The following is a 20,594-nucleotide window of genomic DNA, read 5'->3' on the forward strand; positions in this document are numbered from 1 at the left end:
TTCCTGTTTTCAAACACAGCTCTCTGATAATGACAGCAGACACTGCAACTGTAATAGTGACCAAGCATTAAAGCCCAGTTCCCAGAAAAAGTCCACACATTAGGGAAAGCTGAGGCCTGTGATTAATAGGCAACACGGAGCAAAGTAGAGCCTTTTAAATCCCTTGAAGCTCAACACAAGGCTGTTCCCGAAGAAAGAGATCATTACAGATCATTACAGAGTGGCAAAAACTCGGGAAAAAAACCCTCTAATTTACTGTAACGCCGTCCCTCTCACGTTTTCTGTAGCACCAGGCTTTTTACTTCGATTCTGGATTGTGCTTTGATACGACTAAGCCACAGATAACTGATATTAGCCAACTGGTGTGATGGTACCAGTGTTGCAGTAGCTTTGTAAGGCAAGGCAAGGCAAGTTTATTTATATAGCACAATTCAACAACAAGGTGATTCAAAGTGCTTTACAGAGACATTAGAAACAAAAACAAATAAAAAGCATGATTTAAAATTGATTAAAACAAGCAAACTAACTAACTAATTAACAAACAAACAAACAAACAAACAAACAAAACGGTATATAAAATCAAAACAGATAAAATCAGAACAGTAGATAAAATCAGTAGTTAAATGTAAGTTTTGAAATTTGAGCTTAAAAGTGTGGATTTGGTGTTTTATTCAAATGCAGCTGAGAACAGGTGAGTCTTCAACCTGGATTTAAATAAACTGAGTGTTTCAGCTGATCTGAGGCTTGTAAATAAAGCATCAAGCAGATTTAACAGCTGAAGAACGGAAAAAGGAAATTCATTAAAGAAATAGTGTATTTAAATGACCCAAAGAACACCACAGACTAAAACTGCAATTAAAGATCCTACATTAAGAATTTAAATTAAAAAATGCACTTATTGATAATATAAATGGGACAAAAGTCTAAAGGCTTTGGTGAACTCTCACTGCAGCCTTCAGTGTTTTTCCGTCACAGCAGAAGGTTCAAGTGTGCACTGTGTGCTACTTGCAAATGGCACACAGACAGAGTGAAATAGTGGACACTTAATGAGAGAGAGCTTAATGGAGAGTAAATAGTGGACGTACATTAGTCAGGAGGGCAGAAACATGACTCTGCGACATCCTGAGACTTTCTAAATCGAGAAGCAACTAATACAGAAAACATTCTGACATATCGCTTTCCTGTAGCTCCACTGTCACACGTTCATGGCTTTCCCAGTAAATTTGGCAGAATTAAATCGTGAATTTTCCTGTTTGCAGAAATAATCCGTGTTTCTTGAAACTGAACTGCTCACTGCTGGAGGCGTGCTGCAGTGAGCTCTTCCCCTCTGATGCTTCTTCGCAGTAACTCCTGAGCGACTGTCCAGCCGTGGCTGGAAGACGGGCTCAAGGGAGAGCAACTGAGGACGAACTCACATCTGAATAATAGATACATCCTGCAGCACCAAAGTAACTGAGTCATTCGCTCCCTAATCATGCTCTGCCATGGGCATCAGCAGCATTATATAATGACTGCAATGGACAGTCCCAGCTTAACATGGGGCTGGGCCTGTTTGCCTGAGCTGCAGCTGAATTGGCATTTTGTGCCGACTGCTGCCACTAGTGCATTGTGGGATGGAGCAAACCACATGCTGGCGGGACAAAGCAAAGACAGAGGATTGATTAGACATTGAGGGGGGAGTCTAAAACCTGTTTATGAAATCCTCTTACTCATGCTGGAGTCACTGCAGTGCAGTCATACATGAATCAGTTTATGCAATCGGGGCAGTTGAGTTTTGTTTAGGCTGGCACTGTGAAGGCCAGAGTTCACGGGAAATGAGAAGACGCAATGCTCAGGGGAGCCCTCGTTCCGGGCCCTGATAATAATAAACAGCTAATGATGTGATTTGAGAAGGGTGCTTTGTGCATGATGGCCAATTTTAGCACCATCTGAGACCATCTGACATGTTCATTAAGTGAATAGATGTACAGTAAGTTAGACATACAAGTGACTTGTTGAAATTGCCAGTAAAAATAGAGAGCTGCTTTTTCTTAGCTCGTTCAAGCCTGCTGACAAGGATCCTCCTCGTGTGTCTTCCATTATTCACAGCCTAGTGATGAATAAGTAAAGGCACACGTAAACACCCTCATCTGACGGTGCAATGGGACACTTGTCTTCAAGGCCAAGGGACATTCAGTGCAACTATTTCTTGCTCTCTCTCTCTTCCTTCTCCTCCCATCAAAGAGCTGCTCTTTCAGCTTTGTGTCTCGCTGCATCTTACTTGTGAGCCACACATTTGATTTATGGTTTGGTGGACTTTTCATTTTAAGTGAAGGTGCAGCAGATTTATTTATGATACTTAATCTTCCCTTTGTTATGACTCAACTTCCACTCCACTCAACTTCTCAGTTACACTCCCTTCCTGTATCATATAGCAATGAGCCTAATACAGTGGAATGTTTCCATATTTAGTCCTCTGACGCTTTTAAGGGAAGAAAAAAAAAGATTAAATTCATTTTCATTTCCTGTGAAAAGCTCTGATTTCGAAAAGAAGCATCCATTTTTCTATTCTACTGCATTGGAAGTGCATGGCTGTGTTAAATGCTTCTCCATTTAAATTAGAGAAAAGTGTGAATGTTAACTTGAAGCCATCATTTCCAAGGATAAAGAGTCGTTCGGGTCTGCATACATTCCTCTCGCCCTTATTACAGCACTCCATAACGCAGACGAGGTTTTCTGTCTCCCCTGGGGCACAGTCATTGCCGTTTGACTTGAGAGCTGGTTTGCCACTAGTGGCCACAGACACTGAGAATTGAAAAGTGACAGAAATAAGCAAAGTGTTCATAAAACAAACCCTCTGGGTCAGTGTTTTAACCTGTCCACCCTGGTATAATGGGCTCTTAGCGCAGATAACATGCAGAACTCTGGGTTTTACTCAGTTCTAGTCTTGTGCAGGGCCAGATATTTTCTTAGCCGAGTAATGACTCTCTTTGCTGCTGCTTCACATGCTGATTCTCTCTTACTCATATAATGGCACCAGAGCAGGGAGTCACAAGAGATGCTCAGTCATAATGAATGGAATGAATGAGACATGCAGATAACTGTGATTTCTAAAAATCAAAGGTTTTATTTGAATTTTGTTTTTTGTTTTTTTTTGAACGGGCCATTGGTCTTTTTTGGCATCTTCAAGGGATGACATAATTTTGACTGAGTGCAGGGGAACAGCACTTATTGCAAAGACAGAGGATTATCATTGTTTTCCCACATAGTTAATTAACTGAGAATCATGCGACTCATTTGGGAACAGCTGACATGCATCACCTCCTTACTTTTGCCCTGAGGAGTGGATTAACAGGTATTAAAGATACAACCTGGGAAATGCGCTGTCTCTTACTCATGCTCTCTTTATTCAGAATATATCAATATCGACAAATAGTTATATCCTTTGTTTTACTGATGCAACTTTAAATCCTAATCTGTATGTAAAAGATCATGTGGTGCACAGAAAGAAAGCTGGCTTAAAGTGATAGGAGACGAAAGAGCTTGTTTCAGATTCACACAAAAATTATTTGTCACTTCTCTAACTGACGGTATATAAAAGATGGACTACACCACTGTCACATCACCCACTGTAAAGCTAGCAATCTTGGTTAGCATAGTACATCCATACACTTTATTATACAGACACGCTGGAACTAACATACAAATAAAGTACTAGAATTTCAAATGGCAAAACTGGAGCACAGGCTCCTTGAAGTGAGAGCAGGCGATATTGTTTGTTATATAATTTCAGCGAAAATGCTCCAAAAGGCGCTACACCATAAACATAGTCGAGGGCTTTTCAGTCAACTTCAGTGAGTCGAATTCGCTATGGTTAAGTCCTGTGACAGCATCCACCTGTCAAAGAATCCCTAATAATGACAACTTTAAACATTTAAAGAGTTTAAATGGTTGTGTTATCTGAGAATTTACTGCTGTAAAGTTGGTCATTTTAACATGGGAATCTATGGGAATTGACTCACTTTTGGAGCCAGCCTCAAGTGGCTATATGAGGAACTGCAGGTTTTGGCGCTTACGTTGTACCGCTTGGTTTTTTAGCCCCAGAGGATGCCTTTTGCACTGAATAGATTTGCCATCAGTCACGTCAGTTTTGCCTGACAGATGTTATTATGCACAGTTCTAATAACAAAGCATGTAACTGCAGTTGTGACGACTTGAACTGGTTAGTGAAAACAATGCCTCCCGATTGTATCCGTTGTTAGTGCTCACAGTGCCTCGTGTAGGCTGACACCTGAAGCCCTTTCTCCGTGATTTAGAGTAACTGCTTTCTGCTATCCATCTGCACATGGCTAAAGGACGGCCTGTTGCTAAGCGATGGGAAAATAAGATGTGCCAGTATTACAAACAGCTTGGCTTTTACTGAAGCATGTGCCGTCCATGTGGGCTTTTTCTCTAAGACGTGATTGTCGAGTGACCTCGTCTCATCCCTACTCGTCTACTCAAACACAAAACTGAAAGTGTTGCTATGGAAACCGAGAGCAGGCCAGACTCGGGCTAAACAAAGATCAGCGCTACATTTTATTTCTCTTCCTCCCTCACGAGACCTTTTCTACATCTGCTTGTCTCGAAGGAAGTGTTACTGCAAGGACAACTAGAAGCCAGAACAGCGTAACACCTCACTTACATCCATTTACCTGTATCAAAAACACTGATAATGACCAGTTGATGTCTGTGGTGCAAGCTGCCCTGAGGTTTACCTCCAGAAGCTAGACCAGATGTTTAAAAAATGACGCTTTAGCCCTTGAAGTGAGAAAATAATGAACCATTAGTTCACTGGGGAGCATCTTTGCAATGTGAAGCAAACGTGTATTTAATATCCACTATTACTTATCGTGAGATGATATTAAATGGTGATGTAAAATCAATTTGACGTGGTGAAATGCCAGTTTTATTGACATTTATAGTGTGTTTAGTTCAGGTGTGTCAAACTCATTTGACTTCATGGACCACAATTTGATCTCAAGAGCTCTGAAAATGTTTACATTTCATAAACTGTTAATTTACTAGAATAGAAGAGCCTGAGTGTGACAATATGTGTTAATTTTTTAATATCTGTTGACAGGCTTTTTTTTCCTAAGATGGAAAGAAATGTCTTTGGTCAGTCTGCTGTTATTACACAGAAATGTTTCAGTCCAATATAAAAAAAACATGTTAGCTTGGCCCCTGGGTTTCATTATCTTACAACAGGCCATAGGTAACGCTGCTGCAAGTCAGAAGGCTGTTAAACCCACAACGATTGTGAATTCTTCCTTGGATGAAAGCAGGGGTTTACGCAGTCACTCTCAAGGCTCCTAATGGCGTACAATGCAACACATCTTATTGCAAAATATGGCTAAAAGTCCAAAAGTATTGCCCTCCTTTTCTGTCATATTTACCCTTTGCAAAGTCATCCTTTGGAACAGATCAAACATCATCTAGCTGAATCTGCTAGTATCTAAGTTTACTCATTTTTTCAACAAAAAAGCGATAGTTAGTGATTGGTTAGTAAAAATACCGGGCCATTTAGCAGCTAAAAGGAGTTGACACCAAAAATAACCACTGAATTAAACCTATATGAACAGAAAAATAACTCCAATTGAACGATCAGCTTGATCTATAATTCTACTGGATGTGTAAATAAACCATGGTGTGCCATGTTTGTCGAATAAATTTGCTATTTTTAGCTCTACGGTTCACTTGTTCCCTAGAAAACATCTGTTGCTGCAAATTTGCATTGCGTTAATGAGGACAACCACAAGTACGGGGAAAAAAATAATAATTCATATTCTGTGCCATTGTGTAGAGGTAGCTGTGATGACTGCGGATGACATGTAGTTCTCTGTGTAAACCAGTCAGCTTGGTGACAAGAGCATGTGTTTACCATGTCAGCAGAGGAGCCAGGTGGAGCACATAGAGACACAGCTTTATGTAAACATTTACACGTTTGCATTGGTGCAATCTAAAAAAAAAAAAAGAAGATCCCGCCCCCCCCACACACACACACGCTATCAGGTGCAGAAACAGGTTCTAGTTGTGTCTGTTCTAGTGACTTCATTTCAGCGTCTGAGATGGAAAAAATGACTTCCTAGCTGTTGCAGAAGTCACTTAATAGTTATGCCACAACTTAATGATTAATGGAGTTAAGAGGCTTCTGCTTGCTTTGACTGCCCTGCAGAGAAAGACAGATGCTCCGCCACACTTTCATCCCTTAAATATTTTAATACATGCTGATGAATTATTATAAAGGAGAGAACACTTTGTACCTTACGTTTATCGAACCGTCTCTGAGCTGAACACTGATTTACCTGGAGCTCTTTTTTCGTTCTTTTTTTGCAGTTATCAAAACATCGATCTGTACGAGAAATCCCATCTGAGCAGGTACGTGCAAGAACAAGAGAAGGCAAGGCCACCTCAGATTTAACACAGAGCCAAAACAGTCAACGAAAGGCCGCCGGCAGTTGCCTGGCAACACTATCCCTATCACAGCAGGAAGTGGAGTTGAACAGAACATTAATCACTTTCAGCTCCATCTCACCAGAGTCACAGAGCTCCAAAGCTTCGGTCAGACAGCGGTTTCGCACAATGTTTAGCCACGCAGAGTCGTACCTGTGTTTTAGGAGTTTTACTTAAGGTGCAGCGAGAAAGAGTTTGGTCATGTTTGGTGTATGTTTAGAGAATTAATGGGGTATTATAGTCTGTCTGTGTGAGCGTGTGTAGTCTAAACACTGTCTGCTTTTACTTGGAAACCTGCTGAAAGCTTCTTCAGAGGATTTAGCTTGTGCTTAGAGAAATTATTTGGCGCTGAATATCATTAAAGCAAATAATGAGTGGTGTCCATCTACAATGCTCTGCTTCAGATCTGTTTGTTTCACCTGCCAAAGCACATCTTTTTAAGGCAACTCCAGCTTCCAGCAAAGCTTCTGCCTTTTTATTCTGCTATGGTTTGATGTCTCAGACAGGTGGGATCCAGCCTTGCACCAACACAGAAATGTGTCTTGCTAAAGGACGAAATCCAGGTGACAGAAAGCCTCTCTGCTTTTTCTGAGAGACGAGTGCTTGATGTCATTTATGTACGGGACACGAATAACATGAGGACGCACTAAAGACAAGGGGATACTTAAATAACAGGGATGAAATTCAGGATGCCACAAAACTGAGGGTCCATCACAAGCGTCGGTTACCGTTTGTGCTTTTTAAAAATTTCTTTCTTTCTTTTTTAAATCTGTTGCTATAAAAAATAAATAAATCTGACAATAAAATGTCTCTTGTTGCTGTGACCTTCATTATTAAATGATTTCTGGTGGCATTCTGAGTAGGAGGCTACACTGGTGTAGCAGCTTATTGGCAATGCACAGGCTCTCACAGCTTTGCCAAAGCTAGCAATCGCTGCAGCAGATCTGTGAATTGAGGAAAACCCGAAATAAAGCATCTCAAAAAGCAGCATGTGGGTGGATTCGCTTGAGTAAAAAATGACAAGGTTTTTCCCGCTCAGTCAGCACACAGAAACAGACCTAATCAAATATATAAACAGAGTGTGGACAGTGAAGAAGACTATCATGGGCTACGTCAGGGAAGCATTGTAAAGCTTGGTGGCCACCTGCCCTCCTCAAACATGTAATAATGCACTAAGGTGCAGATTTAAAATGGCAACCTAATCACCAACTAAATATATAAAAATTTTATTTAAGGAGTAGGTTATGTGCTTTCAATGTTATAAGGGCTCAAAGAGTAGACATGGCGAGCTGCCTAGAGACATCGAGTCTGTGGGGTCCATAGATGCCACTCAAATGTAGTCAAACAGCCCTAAAGACTGTCCCAATGTCAGTAGTACGAGCCTCTTCTTACATTTCTCTGCAGTTTCTTCTGCAGTGCAGTGATACATTGGTGGGTGTAGTTCAGTAGAGGGAAAATCAGTGTTGGGTAAGTTACTTTAAATTAGTAACTTAGTTACATTACTAGTTACTTCTATCAAAAGTAACTCGGTTACTTCAAGTTCCTCGTTACTTTCAAAGTAACTAGTTACTAGGGAAAGTAACTTTGGTTTTACTCAGAATTCTCTTGTTAATGTGTTGCTTCCATAACTTTGCCAGTCTTCTAGCTTGCTTACTTGCCACAAGTGCACTGTGCCACCTACCAATAGAAAAAAAAGTGCATATTTGCACGAGAGAAACCCCACGCCTGGACCGTCATTGACCGTGGCCGTGATTCTAGCCTACGTCACAGCGTCATGTGCGCTTTTTACATCCAACACAAAAACTGCAGTCGTGGTGCTTTCGATTGTACTCAGAACTCGGAAATTCTGCCTTCTGAATAGGAAGATGTAGGTAACACCAGACTGCAGATGAGCTGCATACAGGGCTGGACTGGGACAAGAAATCGTCCCGGGCGTTTTGACTAGAGACTGGCCCGCCATTATAGGAAAAATCATAAAGCCTTTGAATGAAAACAAACACTGTTGTGACAGTGATGTTCACTGTTTTGATGGTATATATGCATCAATCTATCAATCGTTTGTTGTAAGATTCAGATAATTATTTTTAAAAGCGAGACATTTTAAATGAGAATAAGAAAGTATTTCTTTGTGCCCCCCTCTCCCTGTTAATGCCCCACCTGCCCCCCTGGCAACACTTTGCTAGACCCGCCCCTGCACAGTTACCAGCTGTCAGCTACGTAAAAATCCTGGTTTTATTTTTCTCTGAATACCAGACGATTCTGTTTTTTACGGGACGGTTGGAAACTCTAATAATTAACCGTACGAACAAAATAAAGTTCAACATCAGTAACATCATAGCACCCACCCAGCTGTATAGAAACTCCATCATGCTAGCTAGTACGCCGTACGGAAAAAGTCAGAATAACGAAAATAAACTCCACCTAAACTTGGTTTATATCTGACCCAGATAGACTGCAGGTCATAACTTCTTACCTGAAGTTCAGTTCACACTCGGACCGGCGGCCGCCTCGGGTCTCTCTTCCTTCTGCGTCCCCTTTCCCTCCTCCACCTGCTGGCCTCCACCACTTGCTAATGTTACTGAATCTGTGGAAGCTCTGCGATAGCCACCACACGAAGTAACGACCCTATCTAAATCCCAGTAACGACTAACGCGTTCCTGATTTTGGCATAATAACTAACGTAGTTACTGTAACGCGTTACTTAATAACGCGTTAGTCCCAACACTGGGGAAAATACTTCCTACATAAAAGTGCTCACAACGAGGTTTGTGCAAGTTTGAGTAAGTGGGTCATGATTTCTGGAAAGAGGCTTCGAAGCTGAGCTTTTTCAAATGTGTTTGTTTGGGATTTTAGGAACAGAATTACATTCAAAATCAAAGCACACATGTCTGCAATGGAAATCTTCAGAACTGGCAAATCATGCCAAAACAATCTACTGAAGAGTAATAAAGGGCAGATCATCTAAAGAGGATTTTGCTGAGAAGCTCCTTTTAATCAAGGTTGACTCATGAATTTATCAGTCAGATAAACTACCAGTTATTTTGTTGTATTTTTTTCCCACGATGCTCTAAATGTTTTCAGTTGGTGGACGGTCAGTTCTTGGACTCTTCCATGAACCAAGGCTGTTGTATTAGCTGCAGTAGCTGGTTTAGCATTCTCTTTCTGAAATATGCGAGGCCATCTTTAAAAAGGACAGGATGGGAACAGATGTTGCTCCAGAACCTGCATATACCTTATTCAACGAAATGGTGCCTTTCCAGATCTGCATGCTGCAAACACCATAGGCACCAAAACACCTCTGTACTGTCAGACATGCAGGCTTTTGATCTTAGTACTGATAACAACCTGGATGTTCCCTCACCTTTGCTGTCAAGTGGATTTTCCAAAAATAATTTTAAATTTTTATTTGCCAAATGACAGAACAATCTTCTTTTTCACAAAGAAAAGCCAACAGCACCATGCTCTGGATTACTTTTTCCCCTGATAGAGCTTTAACCTGTATTTGCAGATGGCACAGTGAAATCACATACAATGATTTTTGGAGATTTCACTAAATGTTCCTGATCGCACGCAGTTACTTACATGACAGAATCATGCCTCGTTTTAATGCACTGCTTCCCGAGGGTCAGAAGGTCACAGGCATCTAGTACTGTACTGTTTTCCGGCCTTGGCACAGAAATTTCTCCAGATTCTTAGAAACCTTTGATGATATTAGAATCTGTAGAGGATAAGATATTGAACATCTTTTCAATTCTGTGCTGAGAAACATTATTCTGAAATTGTCCTGCATTTTGAAAAAGCATTTTATTTTTTTTGCAGATTGGTTAACTTCTGCCCATCTTCACTTCTGAGAAACTCTGGTAAAATAAGATGCTCTTTTTAAGCTTAATCATGTTATTGACTTGTAGCCAGTTAACCTAATTAACTGCAAAATTATTTTATTTATTTATTATTTTTAGTACCACTTTCCCAGCCTTCTGTTGCAGCTGTCACAGTTTTTTAAAGGTGTGCTTCTGCCATAACTAATATGTTTCATAACGTAGTAAAATGTCCTAGTTTAAACATTTGATATGCTCCACTTTCCATTCACTGCATTCTGTTTTTAATAACATGTTACACAGCGTCCAAACTTTTTTGGGTGGGTTGGGGTTGTTTATTGGTACCTCCATGGTGCCAAAATAAAAATAGAAGCCCTATTCAGGACATGTAGTCACTGTTAACATGCTCATCTGTCAGATGGGAAGTGGTGATGGACCAGAACAAGCAGAGAAAAATGTGGGACACACACATGTGTGTGAAATGTGCCTCCAGCCACCAAATGATTCTCTGTACCAGATACTGTTTTAATCCCAAATAACTGTATCGCTTCTGGTTAACAACATACCTGATCAACATCTGCATGCAGGCCCTGTTAAAAGCATGTCCAAGTGTCTGCCTGGCGTGATGGGTCTGGATATGAAATGCCAAGCAGTCAATAAGGCCTCTGTATATTTTTTTAAATATATAATGTAATGTTTTGTTTTGGGTCTTTTTTGTTTTTAGCAAAACATAGATGTGCACAAAATCTTGAAATTAGTGGTAATCTTGGTGATGTAAAACTACCAAATATACTACATAATCACAACCACGCAGATATAAACCTGCAAAAATACTTCAGCTTTTTTTAAAAAAAGAAAGAAAGAAAGAAAGAAAAGAAAAAAGAAAAAAGAAAAAAAAAGCAACCCCCCAAAACCTGGCCTAATTTTCTTAGTTGGTTCGTTTCCTCTCCTGGGTATCTTTGGTGAAGCTAATTTCTGTAAACAGCGCCTTCTGGGTTTTAGCGCGCTGCCTCAGCCGAAAAACACACGTCAACCACTGCAGACCAGCGCTGCACGGCGAAAGCAGCAGGCCTATGAGGATCCACAGGAAGCTTGTCAGATACAGACTGCTCACTCTTGATTATCTCAGTGGCAGCTGCAGAGACCCGACGAGATCCGAACGCAAAATGCGCCAATTATCCGCAAGACACGGATGTGCGGTCGTGCTTGTTCCGAGCAATACATTTGAATTAAATCATAGGTTTCAGAACGCGATCGCTTATCTGTTGATGATCGTTAGTTAGAAGAACGTGTAGTTGTCTTCTCTTTATATAATCTTTTTTTTTTTGTACCGAGAGTTGGATGCCTCGTGGACGGGGATTATTATTTTGGCGAGGAGATCTCTAGTGCTCTCCCTCCTCCCTGCATCCGTTGCCGTCCTCAACGGAGACTCAGACGGCGGATATCTGAATGCAGCAACGCTGTAAACAAACAAGGGGCCGTTTTAATGAAATTAAGCGCCGCTGCATCCCGGTTGAAGGTACGTGTCCCTCTCGGTTTCCCTCCCCATCCCTCGCCTCACGGCGTGTGATGCCTGTTTGTTTTCCAGCAGAATGGTGCAATGCAACGACTGAACTGCTCATCCACAAATGGGCAAGGGTATTTCAGAAAATGGTGATGATGATTCACACTGTTTTACAATTATATGTTTTAGTTGTGTTTTTTTAACGTAGTGCCATTTGTGTCTTTTTATGTGCGCCAGAAAAATAATGTCAGCCAGGGAAATGGGGAGGGGGGGGGGGCAATTCTTGTCTTCCAGAAAGTGTGAATGCACATGGGTTAGCGTGAGTAACCGTCTGCGGCGTGCTTGTGTACTTGTTTTAAAGAAAGACGCGCACGGTGCAAAGCTGCAGAGGAAAGTTTGTTGTCTTTATTCGTGCGCTTGGGAGATGTGAGCTTGGGAGATGTGAGCTTGGGAGACAGTGGTTTCCGCGGATGTGGTATTGTAGGTTCAAGCTGGTTCGGAGGGGGGAAATATATGTGGTTATTTACTCTGGTGGTCTGCAGTAGGTAGGTATGATTATAATAATGCAGTTAATGTATAACAGATAAAACAACGATAGCTAAAATTTCAATAAAACACGAATCAGGTCCGCCAGTTAGAAGATCATTCAATAAGAGAGAGAGTGTTTGAAATTGTGTTGGTGGGGTCGCCCCTTTTTTTTAAATGCAGGATTTTCCATTGTCCTATTTTTATGACTTGAATCATTTCCCTCCGCTTTGTGAATGGATGTTTTTGTGTTTACAAACACTCTGTCTAAAAGCGTTATCTTTCTGCTTCTTTCAGCCTTCAGTTAGCAATGTGCCTGAGAATCCTCCAGCTGCTCTTCCGCGCTTTTTCTTTTGAGAATGGGATTGTACTGAAACTCTCTGGGATTTAGAACAACTGCAAGCATGTTGCAGCCTTCCACCAGAACAGGTGACAGCCTGTTGGAAACATTACCTCACTGGAGTAAGTCCCAGAGATGGGCCTTATTTCTCGCCCTCTGCGCGACTCTCCTCTGGCTCCCAGAGGCAGCGGGTTCTACGCTAAATTGCCATAAGATGTGCATCTGCGCCGCGAACATCGTCAGCTGCTCCAAAATGAACCTGACCATCGTCCCGACTGGTCTACCTCTCTACACTTCTGTGCTGGATGTCAGCTATAACGAGATAATCCGACTGCAATCTGAGTGGACCCCAGCCAAGCTCCCGAATCTGCACAACCTCCTGCTCAGTCACAATGGTCTCCAGTTCCTGTCTTCAGAGGCGTTCACAAACGTGAAGCACCTGCGCTACTTGGACCTGTCCTCTAATGAGTTAAAGCAGCTGGATGAGTTCATCTTTGAGCCTTTGGTCAACCTAGAAGTCCTCCTGCTGTACAATAACAAGATTTCACAGATTGACCGCACAGCCTTCGTGAGCATGATTAACCTTCAGAAGCTGTACCTTAGCCAGAACCAAATCTCCCGCTTCCCTGTGGAGCTGGTCAAAGATAAGACCCGCCTAGAGAAACTCAGCCTCCTGGACGTATCCACCAACAAGATCAAGATTTTGCCCATTGACGAGCTCCAGGTGTTGCCCGCCTGGATTAAAAATGGCCTCTACTTCCACAGTAACCCTCTGCTGTGCCACTGTGACCTTTACACCCTCCTGGTACACTGGTACATGCGAAAGCTCAATTCTGCCGTGGACTTTAAAGACGACTACACTTGTGTTTTACCCGGCCCACAAAAAACCCAAGCACGCGTTTTTGACCTCAGCGGTGATAGTATGAACTGCAGCACATTCAAGGAGGCAGATGAAGAGGCTTTTCTGGAGCAAACACTGATTCTTAGCTGCGACACCAAACACAGAAATATGTTAAAGACCTGGACATTGCCCGGTAATGTTCTGGTGACACCTGGGAGCAACCAGACAGCTAAAGTCGTGTCAGACGGGAGTCTGCAGATTAGTTCAGTGAGGTCTGAGGACTCTGGGACCTACACTTGCTTTGCCACGAGTGAGAGCTTTAATGAGACTATCTACGTAGTGCTCAAGGTTCACAATTTCACCATGCAGGGGGCTGGGGAGACCCTGAACACAGCATACACCACCTTGGTAGGTTGCCTGGCCAGTGTGGTGCTGGTGCTTATGTATCTTTACCTGACGCCATGTCGCTGTTTCTGCTGCCCTAACAAGGGTAAAACTCGGGGCGAGGACAGCATCCACTCCTCAATGCTGAGTGTGACACCGACCCACGAGGACCCGGCACTCAAGGCCGAACTGAACAGGCACGTGGCTTTCATAGACTCCAAGGACTTGCAGGGACAAAATGGTAAGCTGAACCCCAACGGGGATGAGGAGGATGATGATGATGATCTGGATGCAGAGGCTGGTTCTCTAATGAAGGGCAAAAGGAAGAAGTCAGTGGCAGAGTCCATCAGCTCCGTGTTTTCAGACACTCCCATGGTGGTCTGAGACGAGACTGGTAAAGACAGTGGATGCCACACGACTGGATGTAGGTGATGCAACGTGAGCCATGTTTTAGTTCGTGTGAACTGTGACCTTGTGGGAGAAAACTGCCGAGAAATGTTCACCTGCGGTCGCTGGCAAGTGAAAGTAGGATTTCAAAGGGAGTAAAAATCAAACTGTCTCGTTGTCAAAAAGGACAATAGGCAGAACTTTTCCAGCATTTTGATCTGTAGCACTTAATATTCATACTGTGAAGGAATATCAGTGTAGACGGAAAGGGAAAACTAAGTCTTACGAGAGCGAAACGTAGATGTTCAGTCGTTGACGTCAGCACTCAGGAAGTGATCAATAAAACTGAAAAAGTTGGGAAAATAAAAGGCATAGACGGAAATTAGATGTAAGAAGAATTTTAGTTCACAAGTAGTATATATACTGAATCCATGGGTAGCTCATAATTATATTTATTATTAAGGATTAGAGTAGCTTGTATTGTAAGTAAACATTAGAGCACAGATTCATGTACCTCTCCTCTATCAAGGAGAAAGAGATTTAAACTGACTGACGTCACTAGGCTATGAATACATTTGACCTTAACCTTGAGTCCTCTATAGTAAAACAGCGCGCCATAAAACAATGTTATCCGAGATCCCAGCCTGAACTGGACTAGTAAGATAAAGAAAGATGCAGATTTTTCAGATGTTTAGTCATTCACTGAGGTAGCACAAACCACCACAGGTCATATTCATCCTACATCGTACTCCAGCAGCTATATGTTAAGGGAATCAGTTTAAAAAACTGCCAACTAACTCCACGCTAATTATTTTTCACAAATGAATTGTTCATCGAAAAAGTTGCCTCTTAGTTGCTGCACAGTATAACCCCAAAGAAACGTTTGCAGTCTTACACAATCAAAAGCAGTGAGCACCTCCGACAGATACACATTAGGTGCAGGGAAGTATTTTGTTATGATTTATTATCAACAGATCGTCTGAATTCTGTATACAGAAAGGTGCCACACTCCTTACAAGGATGACAAGGCTTCTGTTTGTTGTCCACCGAGGTGCCACTTGCCGTCAAGTTTGACTCCTTCTCCCGGCCAAGTTACAGCATTAGTTTCTGTCAGCCGCAACATTCAAAAAAAAAAAAGCTGCAGAGTTTATTTTATTGCATTTTTGCACCTTGCACAAAACCCGGAATAGCACAAGTTTCTACCCATACATGTTAAACTTTGTCATAAAGTATTTCATCTTGCATTTTGCTCAGATGGGCAGATCCTCATATCACAGAAAATGTAGCTGTTTGTTATGGTGGTTAGAAAATGATCTAGGTTGTATTAACAGGTAACAATAAAAAGTCTCCCGACTCCACCAGAAAATTAAGCTTATGCGTAACATGAGGCTGTGCATAATTTGACAAGAAAAGGCTCATTTTAGTGCTTGTGGCTGCTGACAGGAAATTTTCAGTTAACACAGGGGACCCGGGATCGTTTGCCAACACATGAATTAACTGTAAAAGTAATTTCATGTGCAAGACACCTGGTGTGCGGCGCATATTTCATTAACAACTTTTAAACGGGAGACTGTCTCTTAGCAAAAACTAGAAAGATTTCATTAACGCGCGCGGTGTTCGCGACATAATACAACAAGGCCAGCCTGGAGTAAATGCTAATTGCTTCCTTTGATGGGATGTAGCGTCCCTCTTCTTTCTGTGTCTTTGTCTCTTTGAGCTGAAGGGGATTGGTGTGTTATCATGAGTCACAGCAACACAAAACCATTCTCCCTGGCTCTGTATACCGACAGCCACAATTCAGCCCAGATGTGTTTGCTTTGTTTGTGTACCGCTGTCATTGAAGCTGCCCTTACTTAGTTCAAAAGCAATCGTTCAACTAGGCAACGAATGCGACGCCCTTTAGGTAGTCTGCAGCTCGTTAACGAGGGAAACGCCTGCACCTTTCTTTACACATTTACACTCCAACTTGAAAAGCACTTTAAGATATGATAATTCATTACGCTTTTGAATTCAGCGTCAAAGAATACCTTCTATTAGAAATGATAGTTATTAATATATCTTGCAGCTAAACACACAAAGACGTACACATTTGTGGGTGCAGTAGGCTTGTACGCAAAATAGGTGGAATAGTCACAGACACTGCGTGCACCACTAAACGTCTCCTGCGTGGGCGAGAAAAGGAAGTCACATTAATCTGAGAGGTGGTGTGTGTGTGAATCATTCCACTCTCTCACACTTTGGAATACCAGGTGGAGAAACGAAGAGGACCAAAAAAACCCAAAAAATCCTACTTAAATAGAGCCACATTTAGCATTACTGCAGACTGGTTCCATTTGGTCAGGATGCTCACATTTCACAGAATCCCGTTTTGAGCTTTTAACCTGTTCCCCACTCAGACTACTCACCTTTTCGAGCCCCAGACAAAAGCTGAGAAGCTAAAAATGGAAACAATACACAGATATTACCGCTATTGAGCACGCTAAATTACCAGATCACTGGGAAATGGTTGTGTTTTCCCTGCATGAACCCGATGTCAGTCCAGTTAAATCTGCTGTGGGTAATGGGTGGTCTACTCCTCTGTGTTGTCATTTAAAATACAGGTTGCAATTCTGTATAAATTAGTGCTATTGCAAGGGACCTAAAATAGAAAGAAAGAGTGTCTTTGTTCTCTTCAAAGCAAACCTGCCTTCCTATGTATATTAATAACTATATATACAGTATATATACGTAGTGAGACTCACTTTGTGTGTTCAGTATTGCTTAGTTGTGTACTGCTATGTTCTATCAGTGTAATGACTGTATCCTTGTATAATCTGATGATGTTCATTTTGCATTATGTCTGTCACTGTGATCTTGTTAGTTGTTTTAACATTCAAGTCTGGATACGTGTGTTTATTTTTTAAGCCAGGTGGAGTTCAGTTGTTTTTTTGGGGGGGGGTTGTTTGGTTTTTTTTTGTTTTTTTATTGAAAGACGATGTATTTTACAGTCATCTGGTGATGAATATGGCTAAACGGAGAATATATCTGAACAAACTCTGCATGGGAAAAAGGGGACACTTTTGAAATAACTGCATAATTGCATATGAGACATCCTAATGGGCAGTGAGTATGTAGCCTCCAGTCATATTCAGCCAGTATTTGACTTTGCTAATAAAGCCATAAGCAGCGCAGTGCTTTATCACATTGGTGACATGTCAGATGATGAAGGGAGATGCAAGTAGGTGCGTTTTGCAGCAGCGGTGTTGTAACAAAGCGAGAGCTTTTCTGTACGTACAAATCTTTTCCTGTTTTTTAAAAGAAAAATCAGGAATGATCTCCAAGCACACCAACAAATTCCTGAAATGTAATGGGTTCTCAATGGCTTTAAACATAGCGGGTGAGTAAATCTCAGGACTATGTCATACAATATGAAACTTAGGGATCACATTTTAAAGAGTTCATATTTGTACTATTAATGAGACAAAGTTTGGGTCTCGAGATCTGTGCATGTTACAGGCCCTTTGCTATTTACCCTAATGGTACATTAGACTCACCAATTAGGGAAGAGAGTGATCTCTCGCTGCCCGGCACACATCTCCACTCATCTAGCTATGAAGTAGCAGTTAAGGGAACATTCATGATTTGCTGAGGCTAAAAGCTTGGTGCTTTAAAAGAGTGCTGCTAGTCTCCAAAGGACACGAAGGAAGCTTTTAACAGCATACAAAGCACTAAGTTTATTGACCACTGCTTCAAAGATGATACGATTGGTCACTGCCCTAAGAAATGAAAGGTCTCGCAGCTAAAGTTGAATGGCTTTGCATGGTATGCTTAGGAGCTTCTCTGACTTCATAAGAATAAACCAGTAGGCGTTAAAGACAAAAAATACTGATATATCTTTTGACTTAATAAAAGATTCAAATTTACACTCTTTGTTGCCTCTGATTTCACTTTTATCAGAAATTGTTGTTTAATGAAACTTGTTCTTCGCATACACATCTTTGCAGGTGTTGCATTATATAAAGAGTATGGAGCAATGTTCTCAGATTTAGTACCAGTTTGGATATGAAACGAATACATCTAAGTTTCCCAAAGTTACATTTTGCTTGTATCGTGTGGAGGGAATAGAAGAGATCCTGTTGGTTACATATGAAATACATCATCGATGCCTTGACACCACCTAGTGGTAACATTATGTAAAACACTACAGTCTGTAAATATTGACATTTGCTGTTCACTAGGAAAGTAGGGTAAGTAGTTTCATAGGAGCATTATGTCTTTTTATAATGGTTCCACTGAATCTATATTTGGTGCTAGAAAAACTGGGATCACTTAGATGATAGCGGGTATTTTATCTATGCAGAGAACACCAAAATTAATCAGTGGCACCCTTGTGTATTACAAATTAATTCATAAATGGTCAAAGGAGCTTGCAAAGAAAAGCGTCTGGACTTCTTTAAGTTACTTGAAGATCACCAACTGTCTGCCATCTATAATCCAGTTTTGAGTTCCCTCCCCAGACGCCTTAACGCCCACTCACATCCTGGGCCATCTGACCTCAGGAATTCGCATGATAAGGTGGGGCCAGGTTTCACAATGAGCTCACCCGAAACTCTGGCTGATTGGGACCCACACCCAGTTTCACACCTTGGCTCAGGCGATTAGAGGATCATCAGGGGGTCCTTTTGTCCCTCTGTGGGGGGACACTCCCACTAGGTTTATATCTGGGACTCTCCACCATTTGACCTTAGAACTGAAGAAGCTTCTTGGATGAGAGGTGAAACGTCTTCAAGCAACTTAAAGAAGTCCAGACGCTTTTCTTTCCAAGCTCCTTTGACTACGATGACCTGGATGACTGAGAACCTTCACAGACATAATTCATAAATGATTGCAAACTTTCTCAGAAACCTTTGACTGTGCACCACAATCACAATGTTCTAAAACAGGAAGCAGGATTTAGTTCATTGATATAAATAAATAGATCTACAGGTGTGTGTAAAAATCTCAAATCAGCCATGATTTCTTCACATTTTGTCAGCTGCAGCGATTCTATTGAGGTCTGCAAACATACATGGAAATACAGTATTTAAGTCACAATCAGAGTTTGTACAATTCTAAAAGCTTAAAAGGCAACATGTGTCTGAACTCAGTCTGAACTCTCTTGGGCAGCTTTTTTTAAATTTCTTTAACTAGTCTTCAGAAATAGTTCTCTGGGCTTCTACAGGGACATTCAAACGTCTTGATGCATTCTCAATCATCCAGGAAAATAAATCTCCAAAAGTTGATTCTGTTCATCTGGATGTAGCGTTTTCATCCAAGTTCTTCAGTCTCTGAAGAGACTGAAGAACTTGGATGAGTGACGAAACGTTTCTCCCAGAAAACGCTACGTCCAGATGAACAGAATCAACTTTTGGAGAAGGACATTCAAAGCTCTTCTTTGGATGTTGACTGTCTTTAGATCATCCCACACTGCTGCAATAATGTTCAGGTTCAGGCTTTCGAGAGGCCAATCAATGACTGATAGTGTTTCATTGCGTTTTTCTCTTTTACTGCACTAGCGGTCTGTTTGGGATCATTGTCATTGCTGAACATGAAGCCGTTACCAATCAGAGGCTTTCCAGATGATATTGTTTGGTGAATCAAAACATGATGGTACTTTTCTGTGTTCAACTTTCTATCAATTTTCTTGTAACTGATTTTCAGTTCAGTTTTTGTGTAATTTGGCATACCTCAGCCTTTTCTCCACATTTGTTTTCCTTAAGAATGGAAAGCCACTCTTCCACTGAGATCATATCTGACGAGACTTCCGGGAACTTGGTTGAAGGATCAACTAAAGGGCCATCACCCAAGTCCTATTTTTTCCATTTCTTGAAAACATGACTTTCTGTTCATTTGTTAAAAATCGTTTTTAGGCCCAGCACATTTTCTTTTTTTCCTCCACTTGTCTAGACTCAGTTTTTTAAGGACACACTGCACATCCTGCTGAGATGTGCCAAGTCTTCAGCTACTAGCTGATCAATGGGAATGAATGTGTTTTTGCAACAGTTTGCTAGTAACAAAGTGTCCAAAGATATAATCTAAAATTGGTTCTTTGCCAAGTTATCCGTTACATGTAGACTCAACACAGCTCCATCCCTTGAGTTAGCTGTCTTTTAACACTTGAATATTTTAAATGGCTTCTCAAACAAAACAGTCCTCTTTGAAAGACCTTCAGAAAGCCTGGAAAACCACTGATGAACAACACTTAAAATAAATTATAAGAGTCTGGCTCCTTGGAAACAAAATATAAAGAAATGAGAGGTGGCTTGAGATCAATGTTGTTTATATCGTTAGAGAAAAAGCAGTGCA

The 20,594-nt window shown here is 41.3% G+C and overlaps 1 protein-coding gene across 2 annotated transcripts; it reads left to right on the top strand.

Annotated features, from left to right (window-relative positions):
• Nucleotides 1-11,254: 11,254 nt before the first annotated feature.
• amigo1 (adhesion molecule with Ig-like domain 1) lies at nt 11,255-18,172 on the top strand. 2 transcript variants are annotated; one of them, XM_085145882.1, is made up of 2 exons: nt 11,255-11,808; nt 12,616-18,172. In XM_085145882.1, the coding sequence occupies exon 2, from the start codon at nt 12,723-12,725 to the stop codon at nt 14,265-14,267; it is 1,545 nt and encodes a 514-aa protein (XP_085002008.1). In that variant the 5' UTR covers nt 11,255-11,808; nt 12,616-12,722; the 3' UTR covers nt 14,268-18,172. The 2 variants fall into 2 exon arrangements, with proteins under 2 accessions (XP_085002008.1, XP_085002009.1); XM_085145883.1 differs by lacking the exon at nt 11,255-11,808 and adding an exon at nt 12,073-12,338.
• The last annotated feature ends 2,422 nt before the right edge of the window (nt 18,173-20,594 follow it).

Source organism: Neolamprologus multifasciatus, chromosome 20 (assembly GCF_963576455.1).
Source record: "Neolamprologus multifasciatus chromosome 20, fNeoMul1.2, whole genome shotgun sequence".
NCBI classification, from domain to species: Eukaryota; Metazoa; Chordata; class Actinopteri; order Cichliformes; family Cichlidae; genus Neolamprologus; species Neolamprologus multifasciatus.

What these genes read in the sequence shown, in the direction of transcription:
- amigo1 (XM_085145882.1), top strand. Translation starts at nt 12,723, where the DNA reads ATGTTGCAGCCTTCCACCAGAACAGGTGACAGCCTGTTGGAAACATTA.